This window comes from Lemur catta, chromosome X (assembly GCF_020740605.2).
Source record: "Lemur catta isolate mLemCat1 chromosome X, mLemCat1.pri, whole genome shotgun sequence".
NCBI lineage: Eukaryota > Metazoa > Chordata > Mammalia > Primates > Lemuridae > Lemur > Lemur catta.
The window spans coordinates 60,278,820-60,305,541 of NC_059155.1; the positions used below are offsets into that span (position 1 = coordinate 60,278,820).

Here is a 26,722-nt window from a genome sequence, read left to right on the forward strand (position 1 = left end):
AGTTTACCCACTTATTGTAATGGCTATTACAAAGAAGACAGATGAACAGCCAGACAGAGGAGTTGAATACAGGCAAGGTATGGGAGAAGGGGCATGGAGCTTCCATGACTTCTGTGGGTGCCTCCAAGTGTTTAGCTACCCAGAAGCACACTGAACTCTGTCCTTGGGGTCTTTATGGAGTTCATTACGTAGGCATGATTGATTAAACTATTGGCCACTGGTATTCGACTCAACCTTTATCCCCTTTACCTTCCCTGTAGGTTGGTGAGTGGGGCTCAAAGTCCCAACCCTCTGATCAAGCCTTGGTCTTTGCAGTGATCAGCCTCCTCCTGAAGCTACCGAGGAGATCCCAGCCACCAGTCATCTCATTAGCGTGCAAAAGACACTCCTTGTGACAGAGGAGATTCCAAGGGTGTTAGGAGGTTTTTTGTTTTGGGGTTTTTTTTTTTTTTTTTTTTTGGCCAGGATAAAAGGTGGGGAGGGATGAAGAAGAACAAATATATATTTCACAATATCATAGTTATTTACCTAGGAGTGGAATTTCTGGGCCATATGGTAACTCTATATTGAATTCTTTGAGGAACTTCCAAACTGTTTCCCTAAACAGCTGTACAATTTTATATGCCCATCAGCAAAGTAGAAGGGTTCCAGGATCTTGTCACTAATTTTAATGCAATGATTGTGTTACTATGTGATTAAAAATATGATGAATTTGTCTGATTCTTAAACAAAGATTTGAAGTGTGAATTAGATTTCCAAGCATTAAAGTGCAGCAGGCAATTAGGAATGTCAGATTAGAGCTTATAAAGAAGTGAAAGTTGGAGATATGGATTCATCATACTTCTCCCTCTTAAAAATGGATTTGTTTTTACTGTTTGGAAACTATATCCTCATGGTGTACCATTCACACAAAAAACAAAACTAGTTTAAAAATATTTACACCTTTTTGCTTGTTTTGTAATTTGCCTTTACATTCCTTGTCCATTTTTCTATTTGTACGTTCACTGTTACATAGTAGTTTGTAGGGATATTTTTTATTAGGGATATTAACTCTCTGTCTTAAATGTTGCAAATATTTTTCCCATTCTATACCTTGTCTTTTGATTTTTTACGGCATATATTATCTTGTGGATTGAAAAAAATTTAATAAGGTCTAGGATTTACTTTATGTCTTCAGGGTTTCCTTCCTGTTTATACTCCACCATAATGCTATATAATATTCTCTTTTTTTTTTCCCAGACAGAGTCTCGCTCTGTTGCCTGGGCTAGAGTGACTGCCGTGGCGTCACCCTAGCTCACAGCAACCTCAAACTCCTGGGCTTAAGTGATCCTACTGCCTCAGCCTTCCGAGTAGCTGGGACTACAGGCATGTGCCACCATGCCCAGCTAATTTTTTCTATATAGATTTTTAGCTGTCCAAATCATTTCTTTCTATTTTTGGTAGAGACGGGGTCTCACTCTTGCTCAGGCTGGTCTCGAACTCCTGACCTCGAGCGATCCACCCGCCTCGGCCTCCCAGAGTGCTAGGATTACAGGCGTGAACCACCATGCCCGGGCAATATTCTCTTATATTTTATTTTTCATACTTAATTTTAATCCATCTAGAGTTTGTCATTGTATATGATATGATGTAGGCATCCAGGTTTTTTTTTCCTTACACATAGATTTACATCATATCAGCCCTATCAGTTTCCACAAACTTCAAACAACACCTTTGTCATGTATTGTAATATTTTCCATATACACATAGAAATACATCGGAACTTTGCTTTCTACTGACATTTTTGTTAACCATCATAACCTAGCATTAAGTAGATTTATAATAATTTTATATATAGTAAGGCCAGTTCCCCTTTAAATTTCTTATTTTCTCATACTTTTCTTATCTAAACTTCATTTAGTCTTCCACGTACTTGATTCTAATTCTGGATTTCTTATTGTTTCAAGATCTCTTTATGCCACACTGTTTTATTTGCAGTAGTTTATAATGCACTGTATTATCTTGTAAGAACAGTCTTCCCATGTTACCTCTATTCTCCAAATACTATTGGTTGTTCTGCCAATTAAAAAGAAGAATAATTGTACTATAGGCCCCTGATCCCATTTAATATATTGATTAAAATTGACTTAAATTGGCCTTGCGTGCTGGCCCATGCCTGTAATCTCAGCACTTTGGGAGGCCGAGGTGGGAGGATTGCTTGAGGCCAGGAGTTCGAGACCAGCCTGGGCAAAATGGTGAGATGTCATCTCTACAAAACATATTAATAAAAAAATTATCTGGGTGTGGTGGTACGTGCCTGTAGTCTCAGCTACTCAAGGCTGAGGCAGGAGGATTGCTTGAGCCTAGGAGTTAGAAGTTGCAGTGAGCTATGATCACACCCTTGCACTTCGGGCTGGGCAACAGAGTGAGACCTTGTCTCTAAAAATAAAATTAAAATAAAATAATAAAATTAAAAAAATAATAATAAAATAAAATAACAAAATTGCCTTAAATTCATGGATTGGGTTTAGGGAAATATTGAGTTTTATAGTATTGAGTCTGCATTAAGGGATACAGTGTATTTATTTTCCTTTGTATAGATAATGTGCCACCTTCTTGGGTTTATTTATAGTTGTATTCCTGCTTTTTGAAGTACACCATTTTTCCTACTATATATATTTTACCAGTTATCATTGACATGTACATTACAGCCAAGCCAGATCCTATAAAGTCCATAGTTGCTATCTAGCTAGTATATGCATGCGTACTAACCACAATACCATTTCCATTTCAGAAAAAAAGTGAAAATGCAAACGTTGACTCGAGATATAGAAGGAAAAAGGGAACCAGAGGACATCATGCTAAGTGAAATAAGCCAGACACGGTAAGACAAATCCTGCTTATATGTGGACTCTAAAAATTTGAACTCATAGAAGCAGAGAGTAGAACAGTGGTTACCAGGGACTGGGGGTGGGGGAAATGGGGAGATGGTGGTCAACAGGCACAAAGGTTCTGAGATGAACAAGTTCTAGAGATCTAAGGTGCAGCATTAGTGGTGATGGATGTGTTACTTAATTTGTCATAATCATTTCACAATTTATACATATATGAAAGCTTAAAAATCCATTGTTTTACATATAAAAAATAAAGACACATATGTAAAAAAAGAAAAACACTGGAAAGAGAGGAAGTAAATATAACTAACCTGGTTGAATGAGTCCATTTGAACATAGTGGTTTTTAAACAAGAGCATTTTCACAGAAGGAATTATATATATGATAAAAATTCCCAAATAAATTTAGTCATAATAAAACAAAGTTGCTTATGAACAATAAAAACCCTTGAAATATAATGAATATGCAAAGAATTTTACTATTGTGCTCAAAAACAGAGATTTTATTTTGAGGAAAATCCTGCAAATTTAAGAAAAGGCAAAAAGTTTTAGTTAATGGTCAGACTTTACTCAACATCAGAGAATACACAGTGCAGAGAACACCTACAATTTAAACCAGTTTGCCAATATATTTAGTTCTGGATCAGAACTTATTCAGCATTAGAAAATTCATATTGAATGTAAATCTTATTAAAGTAAGGAACACATGTTGAATTAGCTAATTCTCATATCTTATTCAACATCATAGTATTCACATTGAAGTGAAACCCTATACATAAAATGAATAAGGAAAGGCCTTTAGACATGAATCCACCTTGCCAGTATAATTCATGCTGGAGAGAATCTGAAAAATGTCTTAAATTTGGGAAATCCTTTAGACATGGGTGCACTATTGTCAAGTAAGAGATACTTCATACTGGAGAAAAACCCTCTGAATGTAGTGGATATGAATAGAGAGGAATGTGTTCGTTTCTTACTCAACATCAGTGAATTCTTATCAAAGAGAAATAATTTGAATCCAATGTATGTTCTTTGAACTACACTCACCTTCAGATAAATTATAGACAATAAAGTTTAAATAATTGTAATTCATACATCATCCCTAGCTTAGCATGTGATAATTCACATTGGAGACAAACATTAAGAATTTTGTTGGCGGGGCTCGGTGGCTCACGCCTGTAATCCTAGCCCTCTGGGGGGCCGAGGCGGGTGGATCGCTCGAGGTCAGGAGTTCGAGACCAGCCTGAGCAAGAGTGAGACCCCGTCTCTACTAAAAATAGAAAGAAATTATCTGGCCAACTAAAAATATATATAGAAAAAATTAGCCGGCCATGGTGGCGCATGCCTGTAGTCCCAGCTACTCGGGAGGCTGAGGCAGTAGGATTGCTTAAGCCCAGGAGTTTGAGGTTGCTGTGAGCTAGGCTGATGCCACGGCACTCACTCTAGGCAGGGCAACAAGGTGACACTCTGTCTCAAAAAAAAAAAAAAAGAATTTTGTTTTATGGTTCACACATTATTAATGAACAGGAAATTCATATAGAGATAATTCAAGCAGGAAGAAGTGTAAAGACATATTTGGCTAAGCTGGGTGTGGTGGCACATATCTGTAGTCCCAGCTACTTGGAAGGCTGAGGCAGGAGGATCGCTTGAGCCCACGAGTTTGAGGCCACAGTGTGCTATAATCGCAACTGTGAAGAGTCACTGCACTCCAGCCTGGGCAACACAGTAAGACCCTGTCTCTAAGATATATACATATATATCTTATATATATTTGGATACGGGCAATATTTCTTTACATTAACCAGTATTATGCCAAAAGTTACCTTGTGAAAAGATATCTGGTAAAAACAACTGTTAAAATCACATGAGACAGTGACTTCAATAGAAGACTACTACCAGGGCAAAAAGGACTGAGGAGAACGGCACAGAATGAGCAAATGGACTTCATTTCTGACAACATGAGGCCTACTCAACTCATGCTCTCCTGCCTGTGGAAATCCACAGGGGCAGCCACAAAGAGAGCAGTGCCATCATGCAGCCAGGAGATGAGCGCTTCCAACCGGCCTTCCCTTCCCTACGGGCACTCACAAAGTCCAAAGAATAGAACATCATCAGGGCATTGCCCGCTGGCCTCTCGCCACCCAGGGACGCCTCCGCGGGGCTTTCGTATGAGCCCCCAGGGGAAATGGTCGCACGCTCTTGTCCGTCCCTCTTGCCTCTGAGCGAGCACCGTCACAACCACACTCCCTGAAAGGCGCCATGTTGGCCATCGGCGACGGTGCCCCCCGACCCCCGTCCTCCCATGCGCGTGCGCAGTGCCGCGACCTCGCGTTCCCCGGGGGTGACGGGAAGCGGAAGCAAGTGCGCGGCTGACCTGCGCGGCTTGTAGCTCATGCTGGCGGTTGTCATCCACCCCTGAAATTTCGGGCTCTTGGCGGTGAAGTAAGGGGGAGGCGGAGATGGTGATGGGTTTGATGGGCTGGGGTTGTTGGCAGGGTTGTGGGTGAGCGCCCTTGTGCAGGTTGAGTGACACGGGCCGTGGGCGTGAGCGTTGGGGGCGCGGTTCGGGGCCAGCCAGTGATGCATTGATTGAGTTATTCAGGGACCGTGTCCTGAGTGCTCAATAAATGCCAAGCACCGTTGCAAGTGTTTCACATTCGTCTTTCAGGAGCCCTGTGTGGTGGTACTGTGATTATATTCATTTGATAGAGAAAACAGCACAGCGTGGCTTAGTGGCTTGGCAGCCTGTCCAAAATCACATAGGTAGCGAACCCGAGGGATCCTTTGTCTTTTCCTATATTTATCATGTTTATTGTTTCCTGCCTTCCCTGCTAGAATACAAGCTGCACAGGAGAGGGGAACTCTGAGATTTTGTTAACTGATGTTTCTCCAACACGGAGAACAGGCACAAAGAGAGCACTCATTTCTTAAATGAATAAAAGTGGCACAGCAGGCTATCAGTTGTGAGGCAGGGATTGTGGAACTCTGTATGAATGTTAACTCTTAAAAGTAGAATGAGGCATTGTACCTCCTTCTGTTGACTGAAAACCTTTGGATTTTGCCGAACTTCACTCCATGGAAGGTAGCAAAGGGGTTGCTAATGGACTCTCCTGTGGTCATTGTGTGTCCAGGGTCAGAGTGTGTAACCGAGACCACTGCTCGCCAACTGCAGACTCCAGCTTATCTGCGCCCAGGCTTCCTCACTTAGTCTAAGAAGACCCATTCTAAGGCCCCAGGAAGAGGTGAGTTCCCCGGGTCACAGGCAGACAACTGGTGCTGCAGTGAGGTCCCAGCTGACGTGTGTTTGTGTCTGAATTTCTTGGTCCTGTCTCCTTGGGAACAAGAGAGGTGCTCTGAGGCAAGTTGGAGGAGAACCCTCAGCACAGAGCCCAGACCCACATCCTCAGGGCAGAGGGAAGAGGCTCACAGGACAGTGGTCCTAGGAGAGCTGGACCTGCAGTGGCCTTTGTCTTTCATGGTCAGCTGAGAGAGGGCAATGCTGGCTCAACTTCCAGGTGTCATCAAGGACCATGTGACAGTGGGCAGTTGGATCCCTGTTGGAGGAGAGGGAGATGAAAGTCACAGGTGGATCAAGGTATGGATTTCCCCGTTAGGGCTGGTCCCCTGCTGTAGGCAGGATGAGGCTGGGAAGGATCATGACCAGCCACAGAGGTCTTCATCCTCTCCTAACACACCCACTTATGCAACTTAGTGCTCCTTCTCTTGTCACTGGCTATTGTTGGATTTGAGTCAGTGCCATGGCATCAACCTTGCACCTGCTCAAGGGGAAATGCTGAATCTCCCTCCTGACCAAGGTGCAGAAAATATATTTTTAGTTTATAGAATTTCAGAGTAGTCTACAGGTATGCTCTCATCCAGTTTTGCTGCCTCATTTTGATGCTTAATGAAGCTGGGCCTGAGAACATGACTTGTTAAGCTACACAGATCTGAACTCTTGTCCTGATGCTGTCGCAGTGATTGCTGCAGCATGTGATGGTTACTCTGCCCAGAAGCACCTTGCTGAAACTCTCTTTTGAAGAACTGCCAAACAAGGGATAGCATGGCATTCAAAATGTGAATTGTGAGAAAGGAGGAAGTGATGAGTGGGGGGGCAGGGTAAGTGGCCAGTAAGAGTAAAGGACATGGGGGGGGCTGGCGCAGGCACAGTGATTTTAAGCTCTGCATAGAACTCACAGTGCTGGGCTGTTACCCACCCATCCTCATTCCTCCTTCTCTGCAGCTCTCTAAGGTCTCCTTCCACCAAACTACATCAAGAGATTATTCTAATAGACACTTCACTGAGGGTGTTTTCACCACTAGAGCTCGGTTTCATAATAGGTAGTTTTTAATAATTTTTAACTTTCATTTCACTAGTGCTTAATCTTCTTTATGAGAAAATGCAGATAAACAAAAGAAGAAAAATAAAAGCACCACTCAAAGGTAACCAGTGTTAGCATTTCAATAAGTGTTCTTTGAGACTTTATACATGGACATGTTACTTTAAAGAGATCACACTGCACTTTTTGTAACCTGCTTTTAAAAATATTAAGAACTGAAAACAGAGTTCCACAGCAGTTTTTAAGACTGTGTATTATGCCTGTTTTTGCATGTATCATATTTTTTTGAGTTCCCGTTCCTGGACATTTAGTTGGTTCCAAATTTTTGAATGATGAGAATGACTACTGTTAATGTCTGTGCAGCTTTGTGTACATTTATGATTGTTTCATTGTGTTAAATTTCCAGGAGTAGAATGCTGGAGATAGAGGAGCTGTCAAGTTTTTAATGATTTTTGAAGGAGGTGCCTTTAAACGCAAGTCATACATATAGCTGTCCCGTAAGGGAAAGAAAATTTGATGTGCAAAACTCACATCAGCTCAGTAGAGTCCCATGGGAACAAGCAGGAGCTACCAGGCCATGTTTCTAGATCATTCCCCCTAGTGTGCAAGGGTGATTATTATAAGGTGTTGATGATGATGTAATGACTATATCTACCTCACGTACTCTCCTAATTCTGCCTTTGTAGATCTGTATTTTTCGTCCAGACCAGAACAAGATGGCCATGTCCCAGGTGAGTTTCTAATTTACCCCTACTCTGTTTCCAGTGAAATTGAAGCAACTTTTAGGAATCTGTATAGTAAAATCAAAAAACCCAATTATCACCTCTTCTCTAGCTGTTTTCTATTCAACCTGTTACCCACATCTGGTTTCTCTCATCCATTCCCTCACCAGGAGAGAATAAAAACAACAACAGAGATACTTCTCTACTTGTTCCTCTGGCAACTGCATCTCATCTTTTCTTCTTTTCCTTTTTAGAGAAGATTTTTTAAATACACCAACTGATCTTGATTTTTTCTCCCCTTTTCACTTCTTGTCCTTTATTAGGTGTAAGATAATAAATTCATGCATAATGTTTTAATTTGCATACAAAAATTAGTAGTCAAAAAGCTTCTCTTTCTTCTTCCCCCAGTACCATGTTTCTCCTCAGAGATGCCCACTGTTAACAATTTGGTGAAGCTGTAGTGTAGATGCATTTATGTCAATTTAATGAACTAAAAATATATACAGATGTATTGTTTTATATGTTTTTACACAAATGGCATCATACTTCCATACCCACCTTGCTTTTTCCACCTGGTTATATTCTGGGTGGTGTTTCTTGTCAATATATAAAGATTATTTCAATTCCTATTTCATAGTGTGGATGTATCATTTAACTCTTTCTCTATTCATGGATATTTTGGTGTGTTAATCCCTTTTGCGTTCTTATAAAAGAAATACCTGAGGCTTGGTAATTTATAAAGGAAAGAGGTTTATTTGACTCATGGTCCTACAGACTGTACAAGGAGCATGGTGCCAATATCTGCTTCAGATGAGGGCTTCAGGGAGCTTTCAATCAAGGCAGAAGGTGAAGGGGGAGCAGACGTGTCACATGGCGAGAGCAGGAACAAGAGAGGGAGGAGACGGTGCCAGGCTCTTTTAAAGGACCAGTTCTCTGAGAACTAATAAAGTGAGAACTCACATTATTATGGGGAGGGCACCAAGCTCTTCATGAAGGATCTGCCCCCATGACCCAAACACCTCACACCAGGCCCCACATTCAACACTGGGGATCAAATTTCAACATGAGATTTGGAGGGGCCAAACATCCGAACCATATCATTAGGTTTTTAATTTTTCCTTTTTGCTATTGTAAACAGTGCCTCGTGAACAACTTTCTATGTATCTGCTCAGTAGTACAAGTATTTATGAAGGTTATTGTTGGAAGTTGGAGTCTTTGACTAAAAGGTATTCAAACTTTAAACTTGCACTCCCAAATCCTCCTTAATTACTCCTTTCACCAAATTTGAAGATCAGATAATTTCAGTGTTCCAATTTCCCAGGCTATTAAAGATGAAAAAGGTACCAATTCATCTTTGAAGCCAATTAACTTTAAATTTAATGAAGATGCTACAAAAAAGAAAATTATAGAGCAGCTTCACTTAAGAATATGGCTGCCAAAATTCTAAAAATATTCTTAATAGAACGTTAATGAATTGAACATTTCTAAAAGTAGTGCATGCACATGATAAAATTTCAAACAAAAGGTGAAAAATAATTTTCCCATCCCTAAGACTTCTTTATTTTTTTGTACATTCTTCCAGAGATCATGTATGCATATCTGTCTTGATATATGAATTTCTTTCTCGTCTTCCGTCCCCCTCCCTTTAACAAATTAGGGTACATTCTGGTCCTTCTGGCCCTTTTCTTTTCTTTTCTTTTTTTGTTTTTTGAGACACAGTCTTGCTCTGTTGCCTGGGCTAGAGTGCCATGGCTTCATCCTAGCTCACAGCAACCTCAAACTCCTGGGCTTAAGTGATCCTCCTGCCTCAGCCTCCCGAGGAGATGGGATTACAGGCATGCGCCACCATGCCCAGCTAATTTTTTTCCATATATATTTTTAGCTGTCCAGATAATTTCTTTCTAGTTTTAGTAGAGACGGGGTCTCGTGCTTGCTCAGGCTGGTCTCGAACTCCTGACCTTGAGTGATCCTCCTGCCTCGGCCTCCCAGAGTCCTAGGATTACAGGCGTGAGCCACCTCGTCCGACCTGGCCCTTTTCTTAATGATCATTCCATTTTGCTTTTGTTTAGTCTACCCCGGGGTTTCTCAGTGCAGCACTATGGACATTTGGGTTCAGATCATTATTTGTTGGAGACCGCTTTCCTGTGCATCATATGTGTAGCAGCATCGCTGGCCTCTATCTAATACATGCCAGTAGAACCTCCTCCTCCAGTTTCACAACCAAAATGTCTCCAAACATTGCCAAATATCCCCTGGGGGACAAAATTATCCAATGTTTAAAACAAGTGGTCTACCCCGTTTACAAAAATGGCTGCTTGACAGTCCATTGGATGGAAATACCATTATTTATTTACGTTTTCCCTAGTGATAGACATTTAGGATATTTCCAGTCTTTTGCTACCATGGACAAGATAGCAGTGTACAGTACTTTCCCATTGTATGCATGTGAATGCATCCATAGGATAACTTTCTAGAAGTGAGATTTCTAGTTCAAAGTTATGTGCATCTTTGAAGTTTGATTCAGAACTGTCAAATTTCCCTCCAAATAGGATGTACTGATTTGCACTCCTAGCAAGAGTATAATGCCTTTTTGCATAAATACTATGGTGTAGTATCCAATGCTTTGATTTTTGCCATTGTGAGGGAGAAAAGAGGGGTGCATTTTAGTTTATATTTCTTTTTTTTTTTTTTTTTGAGACAGAGTGTCGCTTTGTTGCCCTGGCTAGAGTGAGTGCTGTGGCGTCAGCCTAGCTCACAGCAACCTCAAACTCCTGGGCTTAAGCGATCCTACTGCCTCAGCCTCCCGAGTAGCTTGCCCGGCTAATTTTTTCTATATATATTTTAGTTGGCCAGATAATTTCTTTCCATTTTTAGTAGAGACGGGGGTCTCGCTCTTGCTCAGGCTGGTCTCGAACTCCTGACCTCGAGCGATCCACCCGCCCCGGCCTCCCAGAGTGCTGGGATTACAGGCGTGAGCCACCGCACCCGGCCTAGTTTATATTTCTTGAATTGAATGTCTTTTCATATTTTTAAATGCCATTTGTACTTTTTTCTTTAAAATATTTACTATAGTCATTTGTCCCTTTTTCTCTTTGCTATGGAATTAGTTTGAGTGCTGGATGCCAGCTCTTTATGTTAACTTAAGTAAATAAGGTCTCTGTCATATATGTTATAAATATTTTTTCATAGTTTGTCATTTGTTTTGACTTGGCTTATCATACATCTCAGGCAGTAGACGCTTAAATTTTTTTAATGTCTAATTTCACAATCTTTTGTGGCTTCTAGATTTCTTATATTCTTAAATAGGCTTGTGTGAGCCAATATTATAAAAACGGCATTTCAGTTGTGTGGGAAACGTGGTTAATGAATGATGGTGGCACAATTGAGTCTCCATCTGGATGGAAACAAAGTTAGACTCTTCTATATCCTGTAAAGGTAAATTCCAGATTGATTAGAGAACTAAATATATATTTGAAAAATTAGATAAAAATTCAGGAGGATATTTGTATAACCTTGCATTTTGATGAAGATAGGAAACCCAGAAACCATAAAGAGAAAGATTGTCAGATTAGACTGCATTAAAATGTTAAAACCTATACAGTCAAAAGACATATTTGAGACTGAGAGAAAAATACGTGCAGTACATATGATACACAGAGGATTTATACATGGAAAATGCAAAATGATGATTACAAGAGACAAAAAAGTGGTAGAGAAATAGTCAAAAAGATAGGACAATTTATAAGAAAAAAGGTGTAATGCTGTATGAAAGATGTTTACCTTCCTCAGTTTTCAAGCCAGGAAATCACGGCTCGTTTTCATTCCTCCTTTTCTGTTGTGTTCTAACAAATGAAACTAGTCTCAGCCCTTGTGCTAATTGTTTGCCTTCCAGGCAATTTTTTGTTTTTTGTATATATGTAGAAAACCTACAAAATTTTGCCTGGGTTTTTAATGAAAATATGTTCCTACTATGCATATTCTGAAATATGCTTTTTTCATTTAGACAAAAGTATCCCAAACATCCTTACATGTCAGTCTGTTGTTTTCATGGCAGTTCTAGAGTATAGAATTAGCAATTTATTTAACTACCCTAGTTCTCCCAGTCGAGACGCAGTTTTTCTTTTTTTTTTTTTCAGGGATCATTTTTATCGTAAGCAATGTCACCTGATAGTGCAGCTGTTGTTCTACCATTATGCGTTCCCAGGAACACGGAACATCTAAGGCTTTCTTCTACTTTTTGCTAATACAAATAATACTGCCTTGGACATCCTTGTGTACATATCAATATTTCATGCTGAGCGTGAGCGATACAGGCTCACGCCTGTAATCCTAGCACTCTGGGAGGCCAGGGCGGGAGGATTGCTTGAGGTCAGGAGTTCAAGACCAGCTTGAGTAAGACCGAGACCCCATCTCTACAAAAAAATTAGCCAGGTGTGGTGGCACGTGCCTGTGGTCCCAGCTACTCCAGAGGCTGAGGCAGTAGGATCATTTGAGCCCAGGAATTTGAGGTTGCAGTAAGCTATGACGATGGCACTACATTCATGCCCGGGCAAAAAAGCAAAATCCTGTCTCCCCCCCAAAAAAATAAATAAAATGATGAGTGCACATTAAAAAAAAGAGACTATGAAGGGTCATATGTGGTATACTATTATACACTTATTTCACATTCTTTCAGTTATATATTGGGTTGTGGTCTTTTTTTTTTCTTTTTTTTTTTTTGAGACAGAGTCCACTCTGTTGCCTGGATTAGAGTGCTGTGGCGTCAGCCAAGCTCACGGCAACCTCAAACTCCTGGGCTCAAGCGATCCTTCTGCCTCAGCCTCCCGAGTAGCTGGGACTACAGGCATGCGCCACCATGCCTAGCTAATTTTCTCTCTATATATTTTTAGTTGGCCAGATCATTTCTTTCTATTTTTTAGTAGACACGGGGTCTCACTCTTGCTCAGGCTGGTCTCGAACTCCTGACCTCGAGCAATCCACCCGCCCCGGCCTCCCAGAGTGCTGGGATTATGGGCGTGAGCCACTGCGCCCGGCCTAAAGAAATAATTTTTGAAAGTTCTCTTAAGATTGGCTATATGTTTGATATAAGGAGCCGGAGCACTGAGTTGTGCTTTTAAACTTTATGGACCTGAGTTCAGAATTCCCATGTGACTCTCCTGAAAGACACATGTCTTTCTACTCATCCTTTGTCACCGTGCACAGACCACCCACTCTTCCAGACTAACTCCCCAAATGCAGAGACGGCTCTTCAGGCAGCACGGTGTAGTGCAGAAGCCTGTAAGACTTGGGCATCAGGCGCACCTGGCTTCAAATCCCGGCTCTGCTCTCATGAGCCATGTGACCTCGGGCAAAGTTCTTAGCCTTCCTGATTTGCAATTTCCTCATTTGTAAGATGGGGAAATAATAGCTTTCACTTGTCAAGGTTTTTCTGAGAATTAAATAAGACGATGTATAACATTGGTCTAAGCATGTAATAGGTGCTTTTATAATTACAATACCAGGTGTTGAGCTGTATTTTCTGTTTGTTCTTTTCAGTACTGACAATGTCCTGTGAAGGTGGAACCCAAGATTAAGGAAGACCAAAAATATAATATTGAAGTAAGAACCACTAATATGCCCAACACATCACAAAGACAAAGTCTCACTGCAAAAGTGAGACTTTTCTGGCAGACTATAATTGGCACCACCTTTTTCTTGCATGCATAACATCTGAACCAGTGTCCATTTCCTCTATTTGAGCAAAGAGGAGGATTTTGTAAACAGGACACTTTAGAACGAAGGCCAAAGTGTTGACTGCACAAATTTCAGAGTGCATGGCTCTCAACATAGCTCTATAAACACCATCTCAGTCTAAGGATATTCAGTGGATGCTCTTAAGAGAACAAATTGTTTTGCTCACTAACTCAATCCCAATTATGAAGAAAATTTTCAGCAATAAGGAAGGCCTCTATAAGGAATCAGAGGCATTCTGTTATGGAGCTTTCTAGTATTTGGAGCTACCAAGTATAGTTTCTCCCCTGGGAACTATGAAATCACCTGGCAGGCCTGGATCCTCTTGATCATACGACCGCTACGGTGGACCAGCAATCCTTATCTCAGCTGGGTATACCTCTGCCTATTTAGGCTGCTTCTGAGTCCCCAGGTAGCCCAGGGATAGGGTTACCTATAGTGCTATGCCACTGGCTCACACCTGCTCATGAGAGCTGATAGTTGAGTTTTTAGGAAGTTTGCAAGGAAGTTGTTAAACACAGGCATCATTCAATATTGAATTATATAAACTTACAATTAGGCAAAAGTAATGAATACTTATAATTTATTGATTGTTTTACTACATTTACTATTATCGATGTTTTTAAAGTTATTTATATCTTTTTTATCTATATGGTGTAAATCCCTTATGATGGCATGCTATGGGCCGTCTCTTCTCAACTCTGCATTCACTGATGCTGCACTGGTACCTTGAACTGGCCATTGCTGGGAGTATTTACGAGAAGGAAAGTGGCAAATGCTACAAATTAAGGCACTTTTTCCCCCAGAGAGCTGATTGTTAAATATTTACCAGCATACCATTGGACTTACCTCCCTTAAGTCTCTAGGGAATCTAATGGCCATCATCTCAAGTGGAACACCAAGACCTCTCTGCATATCTCTACACCCAAAATGGTATTTCCTTGTACAGCTTTGTTATTGGCTGTTACAGAGCACACGGAACTCTCATATACTATGGGTAAGAGGGAAACATGAGATAGCCACATTGGAATGTAGATTGTCAGTTTAGCAGTCTTATTGCTAGCTATTTATTCAAGTGAAATAAAAATGTATGAGCAAGAGTGAGACTCTGTCTCTACCAAAACAAAATAGAAAGAAATTAGCTGGACAACTAAAAATATATAGAAAAAATTAGCTGGGCATGTTGGCACATGCCTGTATTCCCAGGTACTCGGGAGGCTTAGGCAGAAGGATTGCTTGAGCCCAGGAGTTCGAGGTTGCTGTGAGCGAGGCTGAGGCCACAGCACTCTAGCCCGGGCAACAGAGTGAGACTCTGTCTCAAAAATAAAGAAAAAAAAAAAAAAAGAAAATGTATGTTCACACTAAAACCTCTCTGTGGGGGGTTATACCAGGTTTTTTTGCAATTGCTAAAACTTGTAAAAAACAAATATGCTTCAATTGATAAATGGATAAACAAATTGTGACAAATCTACACAACACAATTCTGCACAGTGGTAAAAATCAATGAATTAGTGATCCATACAACACTGTACATGAATCTCTACTGCATTTTGGTAATTGAAATTAGGCAGATGCAAAAGCCTACATGTTACATTCTTTCATTTACATAACACTCTGGAAAAGGCAAAGTTATAGATAGAGGACACAGATCAGTTTCCTGGAGATAGTGCCATAAATTTGCTTAACACAGCTGCTGCCTCAGCATCCATTTTAGGCTTGACATAAGCTGTGTGAAACCCAGTTGTACGTCAGCACCTTTGGCCTAGGTAAAACTTTCCCTCTTTGTGTGGTTGTTTATGATATAGCCTGCTTGTTCCTCATCTTACTGACCCAAAACTCAACACACCCTACAGTGCTAACCACAGTTAAAAAACTAATTTTTAACAACAGTCATGTAAATAAGTTTCCCCCTTCCTGCATGTTTTCTTTAGCCAGTCCACAAGAGAAAGCCTAAGGGATTACTCCCATGGACCTTAAGAAAAGCATATTCCCACAGATCCTCTCTTGCTCCCCACCCACTGGTTGAGCTCCCTACTGTCTCCAGACTACCTGTCAGCCCTGTGGCCACCCCTCTTCTCTCATGGATCTGTGAGTAGTAAAACGCTTCTATTATGTTATGTATTTGGTTGTGCTGACTCATCTGTTTCTCACCTGACTGACACTCCCGAACCTCACTTCCCTCCTGGCTAGGGTGCTCCTAGACTATCACCACTCTGAAGAGAGACCTCAAGACCAAATTGAAAAGAAATCATAACAGTAAAAACCATAGCAGGTGAAGGAGGGGTTCACTACAACATGACACAAGATGGGGGATTTCTGGGAGTAATGGAACTTTTTCATGTGTTTTTTTATTGGTGTTGGTTTTTTTTTTCTTTTTGAACTATGAATAATGCAGAAAATATATATTTTTTTCAGTTTTTTTAAATTTTTTTTTCTTTGGGAGACAGGGTCTCACTCTGTCACTCAGTCTTGTGTGCAGTGGTGTAATCATAGCTGACTGCAGCCTCAAACTCCTGGGTTCAAGCTATCCTTCCACCTCAGCTGGAACTATACTTGCATGCCACCATGTCTGGGTAGTTTTTTCATTTTTTGTAGAGACAGAGTCTCACTATGTTGCCCAGGCTGGTCTCAAACTCCTGTGCTCAAGCGATCCTCTCACCCCAGCCTCCAAAATTCTGAGATTATGGGTGTTAGCGACCAAGTCCAGCCTTTCAGTGTTTTAACTGTGGTGGTAGTTACACAGCTGTATGTTCGTGGCAAAACTCTTGGAACTGAACGTCAAAAAATGTGAATTTTGTTGTATGTAAATTATGCATTAATTTCTAAAAAACAAAACAAAACAAGAAGCCTCATAGGGATGGAAGAGAAGAAACTTGGGATTTAGTCAGGGAAATACAACACACACAGACACACACACACACACAAACATAACCTAAGGACACTTATAGAGAAATACTCAAATGAATACACATTTATGTACAGTAGTATGAATAGCATCCACAGATGTCCTAGGAAGACATCAAACCAGTGATACCTACTTCTTATAACAAAAGTCATAACTGTGCTGAGAACTATTGGTAGTCTGGTTTAGTTTTTCCCCAGTTTCTGCATAAATGTGTCATGTGATACAGACTGAAAGGCTTCAGTTTTTGCACATCAAAATATCTATAAAGAAAACTTTCAGAATGTATGTGTACTTTTTTAAGCAATATGTATTGGCCTCGTGAAATGTGTAGTTTATTATATAAAACATGCTAATTTCAGTTTGAGGGGAAAAAGGAAATAGTGACTAATATTTTCTATTTTGATAACTCTTGTGTAGTCTTTTTGGCTTTATCCTCATTGTAGCCAGGGAATGATAGGGGAATTTGATGATTGTTTCCCTTTTGGCAAAGGAGTTTATAATATTTTTACACTTATATTTTGCCCTCACTGTGTAGAGAAAACTAGGCAATATTTCTTCTAGATAGAAAAATAGTCTGTAGCATAAAAGAAAACCTGAAGATGGCATGAGACCAAGGTAGATAATGATAAGCTGAAAGCTGTAGCGGAAGTGAATTCATCTTGACCTATGTGTGAATTTGCAGCAAGGTTTGATGTTACTATTGCAACAGTATTAGACCATTTGAAACAAATGGGCAAGGCGAAGAAGCTGGATAGATGGGTACCGTATGTTAAATGAGCATCAGAAAAGAAATCATCTCAAAGCTTGCCTTTCTTTGCTGTCACGCCATAAAGGTGAGGCATTTCTACACTGTATTGTTACATGTGATGAGAAATGGAGTCTTTTTGACAATCGCAAGTGTTCGGCAAAATGGCTGGATAAACATGAAGGGTGGAAACACAGTACAGAACTGAATATTCATCAAAAAAAAGTTAATGGTGTCTGTTTGGTGGTCCAGGCCTGGTGTTATCCACTATATCTTCATGAAACCTGGTCAGTCGATGACAGTGGATGTCTACTGCAACCAACTGTGTAAAATGATGAGGATGCTTGTGATGAAGCGGCTGAGATTGGTTAATAGAGACAGGCCAATCGCCTTGCAAGACCCCATGTCACAAAAAACCAATGCTGCTCACGCTACAGAAGCTGGACTTGGAAACTCTCTGTCATCCACTGTATTGGCCAGACCTTGTACCAACTGACTACCACTTCTTCCTGGCTTTGGACCACTTCTTGCAAGGAAAAATATTCAATTTTCAACAAGCTGTGTTTCTAGGATTGTGGGGCAAGACTGAGAAACTAGAGACAATAAAAAGGGTGAAGAATATGTTGAAAAAGTGTGAGGATGAAAAAGTGGAAAGATCCACTTTTGGAGGATGGTGGTGGTGCTCAGCTGTTGGAGAAGTGGGAACTTTATTATGAGTACAAGGAGAAAAGTGGAGGTTGATGAGTTAATAACATCTAGGAACTAAGTGAAAAGGTTATTCAAAGTGGCACTGGTACGGATGCTGAAGTCACTGAGGAGTGCTGCCATTCAAATAAAGGTTTGTGATACTAAATATAACTAAAGACATCACAGAAAGATATTTAGGTAACAATCACATTGGGACAATATTCAAATAGGTTGCTATAAGAAATCATCCAGGTGATTATCTCAAAATGGTTGCATTTATATTAATAAATTTATTTATTTCAAACTATGAAGGGGCTACAAATGTTTTTGTTATATGGATATTTTTTATAATGCTTAAGTCAGGGCTTTAAGTGTGCCAATCACACAAACAGTGCTCACAATAGGTAAGGTTTTACCCCTCCCCTCTTCCCCCTTCTTGATTTCCTATGACTTTTACATCTCTTTGAGACCCTGTGTGCCCATCAGTTAGCTCCAAATTATTAGAGAGTACACATAGTGTTTGTTTTTCCATTCCTGAAATCAACCTAAGTGCTCAACAAATCATGAGTGCATTAAGAAAACAGGGCATATATATCTCATAGAGTACTACTCAGCCATAAAGAGGAATAAGATAATGTCTTTTGCAGCAACGTGGATGGAATTGGAGACCGTTATCCTAAGGGAAGTATCTCAGGAATGGAAAATAACTTGAAAAAATATTATATGGGTCAAAAGGTCAGTCCAGAGTCACCCGGAATTGCCCACGGAACTCTGCGCTCACACCCACCCTTCCTGGGCCGGACCATAACGGCCCCCAGGCCCACTTCCGGTCCCGGGCACACCCGCCGCCATTTTTCCACCACCCGGCCAGGAGTCTGCCCTCCGCCGGCCACCGCCCTCACCCACGCTGGGTTTACCCCGAGGGCCCCGCGGCCGCCAACGCCGCCACTGCCCGCTCCGCAGCCTGCGCTCCCGAGGCGTCTTCGCGTTTTTCCTGCTCGCCGCGCCTGCGCTACCCATCATGGCCGCCATCTCTCAGGTGCGCCACAACTACCACCCCGACTGTGAGGCCGCCGTCAACAGCCACATCAACCTGGAGCTCCGCGCCTCCTACGCCCACCTCTCCGTGGCCTTCTACTTCGACCGCGACGACGTGGCCGTGAAGCACTTCTCCCGCTACTTCCTGCACCTGTCGCACAAGAAGAGGGAGCACGCCGAGAAGCTGATGGGCCTGCAGAACCGGCGCGGTGGCCGCATCTGCCTTGGCGACATCAGGAAGCCCCACGAGGATGACTGGGAGGGCGCCCTGCAGGCCATGACGTGCGCCTTCCACCTGGAGAAGATCATCAACCAGAGCCTCCTGGAGCTGCACGAGCTGGCCAGCCACAGGGGCGACGTGCAGCTCTGCCGCTTCCTGGAGAGCCACTGCCTGCCGGAGCCCGTCAAGACCATGGAGGAGCTGGGTGGCTACCTCACCAACCTGCGCAACATGGGGGCCCCAGACGCCGGCCTGGCGGAGCGCCTCTTTGACAAGCTCACCCTGGGCGGTGGCGGCAGCGGCGATGGCAAGGAGAACTGAGCTGGGACAGTCCCCACAGCCACGGGTCCCTTCCCCGACTCAGGCCACAAAGTAGTCGGGCGAGCATATTTCCCCTTCAGAAGTTGACTTAAGTTTTTTCCTTTCAGTTTTACCGTTGTGTCCAATAAAGTTATCTGGTTCTTCGAGCAATAAAGTTGTCTAGTTGATTTGTGTGTGCAGACCTCTCACGTTTGAGGAATAAGGGCAAATCCCTGCGTGCGGGTTTAAAACGGGTATCCAGGGGGGCTCTCCACCCACGCATACATAACCCATGCACTGCAGCTCAAGATCTCCACGGATGGAGGGGGAAGGTACTGCATTGGCCCCTGGTAAACAAGAAATTAGTCTCCCCTGTACAAACTTGTGGACATGTGGGTTGGGGTAAAGTGAGGAGTGGTGGGGTGAGCGGTCTGGGGCCCGTATATGTGGGTGTGTGTGCATGGTACAGTGTCAAACATGGTCTAGAATTGCTTATAGTGACTGCCTCTGCAGAACAAATGACAGGACTCGTATTGGGTAGGGATTAAAATAAAGGGGTCTTCAACTTTACATCAAACTTGTGTTTTAAAATTTGCAAATATTATTGTTCATTGATTCTAGGTAGCAAGAGGGGGGCCCTGGAAGATGGCATGGCAGAATCCCTCTTTGACAAGCTCACCCTGGGTGGCTGCGACAGGAAGAACTGATCTGGGACTGTCCCCCCCAGCTATGTGTACCTTCCCACGTCAGGCCACCAGCCAGGTGTGCACATTGCCCTTTCAGAACGTTCACTGAAGTTTGTTCCTTTCAGTTTTACCATTCCTTCCAATAAAGTTATCTGGTTCTTAAAGCAGTAAAGTCGTCCAGTTGATTTTTATGTGCAAAACTCTCACCGTTGAGGAATTAGGGCAAATCCCTGCACAGGATTAAAGTGGGTACCCAGGGGTCTCTCCACCCACCCAAACATACCCCATCCCCATGCAGCTCAGCAACTCCATGGATGGAGGGCAATAGGTACTCCACAGGCCCCTGGAAAACACATAGTCTTCCCCTTAAAAACTCTGCAAGCATGTCCGGTGGAGTGGGGTGGAGTGATGTGGGGTGGGCTGTCTGGGGCCCTGATGTCTGTGCATCCAAGTGCATGGGACAGTACAAAACATGGTCTGGAATTCATCATAGTGGTTACCTCTGGGGAAGAAGTGAAGGGAATGGGATTGATTAGGGAGGGCTTAAAATAAAGGGGTGTTCAAGTTTACATGAACACTTTTGATTTTTAGATATGGAAATGTTAACTTTTATTGATTCTAGGCAGCAAGATGGGGTCTCTGTGTGATGGGATGGCAGAGTCCTTCTTTGACATGTTCACCCTGCGCGACAGTGATATTGGGACTGAGCCTTAGGCTGGCTTCCCTACAGAACAGGGGGAGGGGGTGATTTTCTACATACTGTCCTTATGAAACCTCCACTCATGTTTTTTTTTTCCTTCAGTTGTATCATTTATTCCAATAAAGTAACACAGTAAAAAAAAAATACCTGGGCCGGGCGTGGTCACTGACGCCTGTAATCCTAGCACTCTGGGAGGCCAAGGCAGGTGGATCACTCGAGGTCAGGAGTTAGACACCAGCCTGAGCGAGACCCCGTCTCTACTAAAAATAGAAACACAAATTATCTGGACAACTAAAAATATATATAGAAAAAATTAGCCGAGCATGGTGGCACATGCCTGTAGTCCCAGCTACTCGGGAGGCTGAGGCAGGAGGATCGCTTAAGCCCAGGAGTTTGAGGTTGCTGTGAGCTAGGCTGATGCCACGGCACTCACTCTAGCCCGGGCAACAAAGTGAGACTCTGTCTCAAAAAAAAAAAAAAAAAAAAATCCTGAATAAGAATGCCGAAAAATACAAGGTCAAGGCTGAAGGTGAAATTTGTGATACTGAATATAAAGTAGACTAGATCCCTCTGAATGTTAAGCCAGTGACTGTGGCTGCTTTGAAGAATGTAGGGGGAGAGTTGAAGGTGGAGACCCTTCCATCCATTGTGGCTGGTCTAGGTGGAAAAACTAGTGTGGCTTGAAGTGCCTTGGTGGCTGAGGAAACTAGGAGAGGAAGACAAGTACCAAATCTTTTTGGACAAGTCAACGAGATTTGGTCATGGACAAGAGGTGAGGAATGGGAGATTGAAAAAATAATTCAGGTTCTGGGGTTTGGATGTGAGCACCTGGGTTGATGGTGGTACTATTATCAACCTGGGGATGTCTGAGGTAGGGCCCCTGGGGTGGAGGGGTGGGGAATGCAGGTCTTATGAAATCTGGGATTCCTATTAGAGATGCATGCCCAAATGGCATGCAGATAGCTGGAGAAATGAATGCCTCCCCCAACAGGAGCTAATGGGATGATGTCAGGTTTTGAAGATACATATGGAAGACATCATCCTATAGTTGATATTGAAGTCATTTGACTGTGTAAGCTCACCTGAAGGGGGGAGGAGAGACTATGGCACAGCCAGCCAGCTAATGGATAGAGGATGGTTGAGGTATTTTAACACCCAGAAGGGTGCTGGTCCCATTTTGACCATTATCTTGTTCCAGACTGTGGCCTTCAGTATCTGCTCCGAGTGCATGACAAAATCAGCCTATTTCTGATTTCAATGTGGACTTTGGCTCTACCTTTCAGGATGTGGGGAGTTAACCTTTGACCTTATCTTCATTGCTGTGTGTAGAAAGAATTTCCTGGTACATGCTTAAAGCTCTGACTCGGGTGGGGTACAGGCAATATATGTAACATGTCAGAAAAATTAAATGATTTCTAGTGCCTCTTTTTTTACTAAAATGAAAGAATAAATGTTTATGGCTTGCCAAGGGCCTTGTGAGAAATCTGAAAGGTAGTTTTAATTGCAAAAGCTACGACGAGTCATTATTTTATTTCCATTTTTATTTAGGATTCAATTTTGGGAATGCTAAAATTAAAAGTTGCCTGGATGTGTGATCACTTAACATAGAATCCTGAGCCCAGGAACATTATTGGTTGTAGCTTAGCTATCTATTAATTCAGTGGGAGGACAATGTTTAAGTAAATATAGTAAAGTCTTTAAGACTTTAGAAATGCAGAACTTGTTTGTTCTTTAAGAGAATAATAAATGGCATGATGACGTTAAGACAAAGGGATATTCAGGTGAGAGAGAATCTCTGCTATTTGGGCAGAATACGTATAAGGTGATGTGGTAGACTGCACGTGGCCTCCTAAGATATTCAGGTCCTAATCCCTAGAAATCTATGAATGTTACTTTATAGTTTGCAAGTGGGACTTTACAAGTGTGGTTAAGCTAAGGATATTGAGATGAGGAGATTACTATGAATAATCTGGGTTGGCCCAAAATATATTCAAAGTGCCCTTATAATAGGGATGAAGAGGGAAATTTGACTACAAAAGCAAAAGGCAATGTGACAACTGAAGCAAAATTCTACACTGTTGGCTTTGAAGATTCAGGAAGGAGTTACGAGCCACAAATACATAGCTCTATAAACTACAAAAGGCAAGGAAACAGATTTTACCCTGGAGCTTCCAAAATTAATGCAGCCCTGTTGACACCCTGATTTTAGCTCAGTGAAATTGATTGCAGATTTCTGACTTGTAAGAAAATAAATGTTCGTTGGTTTAAGCCACCAATTTCATGGTAATTTATTACAGCCACCATAGGAAACTAATACAGAAGAATAATAATCGTTTACAATCTAATTTTAAGAGCAGACCAATATGCCAACAAAATTTAGTCCTTTTCACAAAGAACAAACTAAATTCTGGGTTTGCTTCAATATAGCATTCGATTCTAAAGGACCCACCAGCTCTTTTTGAAAATCTTATGAACAAACCCAGCAAATGTAAACCAGATTTTTTTTGAACCAGATATGGAAAAAAAATTAAACAAGTTTATGTTCACATTCAGATTTTCTTTTTTATGAATCTTCTGTAGCTTTCTATATTCATTCAGATTTTGTCTTTCAACATCCTCTCTTACATTCTGGAACAACAAGTTATTTTACTCCAAGACAGAAATATTCTTGTTTTGGCTCTTAATCAAAATAAACACACAATAATTAATGTGTCATTTTCTTGAGACTCCTAGTAGACTTTCATTCATGTATATTAATTATGACTTTTAAACACAATCACTTTTATTCCATATGCAAAGCTGCGGTGAATAACTGTGAATTTTTTTTTTTATTTTAGCAGCCTAGCAGATCTCAGGAATATACCTAACCCAGCTTTATCAAGCCGCACACTTCCACTTATACAACTTCTCAATGTGGCAGACATGAACATGTTCCTTGACAGACCCAAAATTATACCCCTTTTATAGCATGTACAAATAAGAAGCAAAATTATATAAAGTGAAATTATGCTTCATTGTGAATATTTTAATATTCTATCCTATAAAATATCTAGGCATCCATTGAATGTCCATTAAATAACTCAATATAATATCTGTCCAATGTCTTGCATATCTAAAAATCTTGGAAATTATCTTCAAGCTGACATAATACAAAACATTATGATTGAAGAAATACAAGTTTTGAGAACAACGATTCAGTTGCTTAAATATAAGTTTATATTTTTCATAATCTTAAACATTAAATAGATGTAATGCTAGTTCATGTGATCAATAAAAATTTGTAAGTTTTAAAATAACAAACCTAAGTAGCATAAAAATGTATACTTGCGTTGTAGCTAATACTGATAAATAATGGAAAACATAGTTATTTTCATGAACCCTGAACTATTAAACTAGTCTTGTTCACCAAAGATTTACATAAGTTATGTAAATCTGAATTCTTAAAATGGTTGTGAGTTGGTTTCTGGGAGAATATATATTGTTTAAATCTAGCGTATTTAAAATATTATACTTCAATTTCCTCATTCTCAAGGAATTTTAGGAATATTTAATTTATATAACCCAAAGAGACTTTATAATCTATCAGTACCATCCAAAGACAGGAAAGCTTTACATACTCACACAATCAGAGGTGAAGGTATTTCAGAATTACAGACACACAGAAATATAGACACAGAGAATATAGCTTCCATTCTACAATTTCACCCATGGGTCAAGTATAAGCAGAAATAGTAAACTTCCCTGATTCAGATGTCAAAAAACTGTTTTCCTCCAAGGGGATAAAAATTTCTTAATTGAGATGAGTTAAAAATAGACAAGTATACAAACAAATAAAAAGACTGACAAACAAGATTTTCTGTTGTTTCTCACACAATAGAGACCAGGTTTCTATAAAACATTAACCCATTTTCAGAGATCTCCAGATGGTCATATCCTAAAACCAAATTCCCAACCATTTTATCAACAATAAGGATAACTTATCTAATGTAAATGAACAAAAACAAAACAAAGATAAAATTAGTAGAGAGAAAAATCAAAATAGAAATTAAATATTGAAATTAAAATGAGAAAAACAGAGAATCAACAAAGTCCTATTTTGCTTTGGATTCACCTAGAAGAAACAAGAAAAGATATTCTTAGAGTCTGAGCATAAGGTGCACATCTCTGTCACAGTTTATCTGGCTCTGATAGGTGAATGCACTGGGCATATCGATGTGAACTCCAAAATAGTTAAAATATATTGTGAGAGTAAAATGACATTCATACATCTACGAAATGGAAATGTGTTGAAAGAATTTAACTCATGAGGAAATTGGCAGATAAATATAAGTAGTTAAAAAGCAGATCTAAAGAACAGACAGAAATATTGATCATGTATATTTAAATAAATGGAGGCAAATGGGTTTTATTATAACCTAAGAGGAGAAACAGATGGACTTCTACAGGGCAAGGCATTCAGCATGTCTATCAGTGATATATAACTTACAGAGGGTTGTAAATGAGCTCACAAGCAACACAAGGCTAGAATCAGAGAAACTGAAAGGGTATCCTAAAGACAGAGCAATGGTTCCATTGACATGGTTTTTTTTGTTTTGTTTTGTTTTGTTTTGTTTTGCTAAAATGTTAAAGTCAAGTAGAAAGTTAGAGTTTCTTAAAAAACAAAAAGCAAACAAACAAACAAAAAAACCAGTCAAGTCATTGGGGTGACAAGGTTCCTCTCATGGGCATTTCTAGGCTGAGGCCTGACCAGAGCCCAGTGGACACCAATGGCATCACAAAGTCTAGGTTGTCACAAAGGCAGCTCCCTGAGCAATGCGGGGCTGGAGCACAGGGATACAAGGGGCAGGGATAAGCACTGGTATCCTGAGAGGCCCAGGCCAGCAGGAAGTCAAGCTGTGCTAATTGGGGAAAAGCCCAGCAGACATGATGTCTGGGAACGAACACAGTCCAGACTCCCGTAGGCGTAGGAGGCAGGCCGTCTCCCGCTCCGCGAGGGCAGAGCTGCAGTGCCCGGTTAGCCGCGCGGGCCGCCTCCTGCGAGAGGGTCGCTATGCCCAGAGCCTGAGCTCGGTCACTCCCGGTTTCCTCACGGGCATCCTGGAGTACCTGATCTCGAACATCCTGGAGCTGGTGGTCAAGGAAGCCGACAACAACCGCAGGGTGCGCGTCAGCCCTGAACACGTGGAGACTCCAGTGAGCCAGAACCAGCAGCTCAGCCGCCTCTCTGGGGACGACACCCACTCTCAGGTTGATGAGACGCCCCAACCCAGGAAGAAGTAGAGGTTCCTGGGTCTCAGAGCCGGGCAGGACCTCATCAACAGCCCCATCCAGCCCCCAAAACTGCCATAGAGAGGGAGCCCAGGCTGCCACCATCAGCCCATTATATTAAAGTGTTTAAATCTGTGACAGTGCTCCTGACTCCTCTCAGTTTCTGTCGCCTTGGGTAGGAGGCGTCTGTGAGACATCCAAGGGGAGCTATCCCATAGAGAGTTGGGGGGTGGAAGGCATGGTCAGTGGGGGGCGTTTGAATCAGTGATTTCAGAGGAGCAGTTTCCAATGGTGAGGGGTGTGGGCAGTGGCCCTGGTGGGAGCAGCTGGCTGAGGGAGACGGGGAGAGACGTCCTCATTGACTCTGAGCGGGGAAGGCCCTGGGAGGCCAGGGAGTTGGCTGGGGCCTCCTAGGCCTGTTGAATTCCCAGCAGGAAGCCAGGAACTATGCTGGGGCTGAAGACCCTGACTGAGGTGCCGGTGGCTTTATTCACGGCAGGGAAGGTCTAAGG

General features: G+C 41.6%; 1 protein-coding gene and 1 long non-coding RNA gene across 4 annotated transcripts; both read left to right on the plus strand.

The window, feature by feature from the left end:
* Window positions 1-6,071: 6,071 nt before the first annotated feature.
* Window positions 6,072-20,272, plus strand: LOC123628660. 3 transcript variants are annotated; one of them, XR_006731718.1, is made up of 5 exons: window positions 6,072-6,114; window positions 6,388-6,467; window positions 7,896-7,940; window positions 13,467-13,529; window positions 20,178-20,272. It is a non-coding gene; the product is annotated as an uncharacterized LOC123628660 (long non-coding RNA). The 3 variants fall into 3 exon arrangements; XR_006731716.1 differs by having other exon boundaries at window positions 6,091-6,114; window positions 6,217-6,467; XR_006731717.1 differs by having other exon boundaries at window positions 6,091-6,114; window positions 6,356-6,467.
* On the plus strand, window positions 18,887-20,182 carry LOC123628659 (ferritin heavy chain-like). The gene has a single exon (XM_045538537.1). The coding sequence runs from the start codon at window positions 19,020-19,022 to the stop codon at window positions 19,575-19,577; it is 558 nt and encodes a 185-aa protein (XP_045394493.1). The 5' UTR covers window positions 18,887-19,019; the 3' UTR covers window positions 19,578-20,182.
* Window positions 20,273-26,722: the final 6,450 nt, after the last annotated feature.

What these genes read in the sequence shown, in the direction of transcription:
- LOC123628659 (XM_045538537.1), top strand. Translation starts at nt 19,020, where the DNA reads ATGGCCGCCATCTCTCAGGTGCGCCACAACTACCACCCCGACTGTGAG.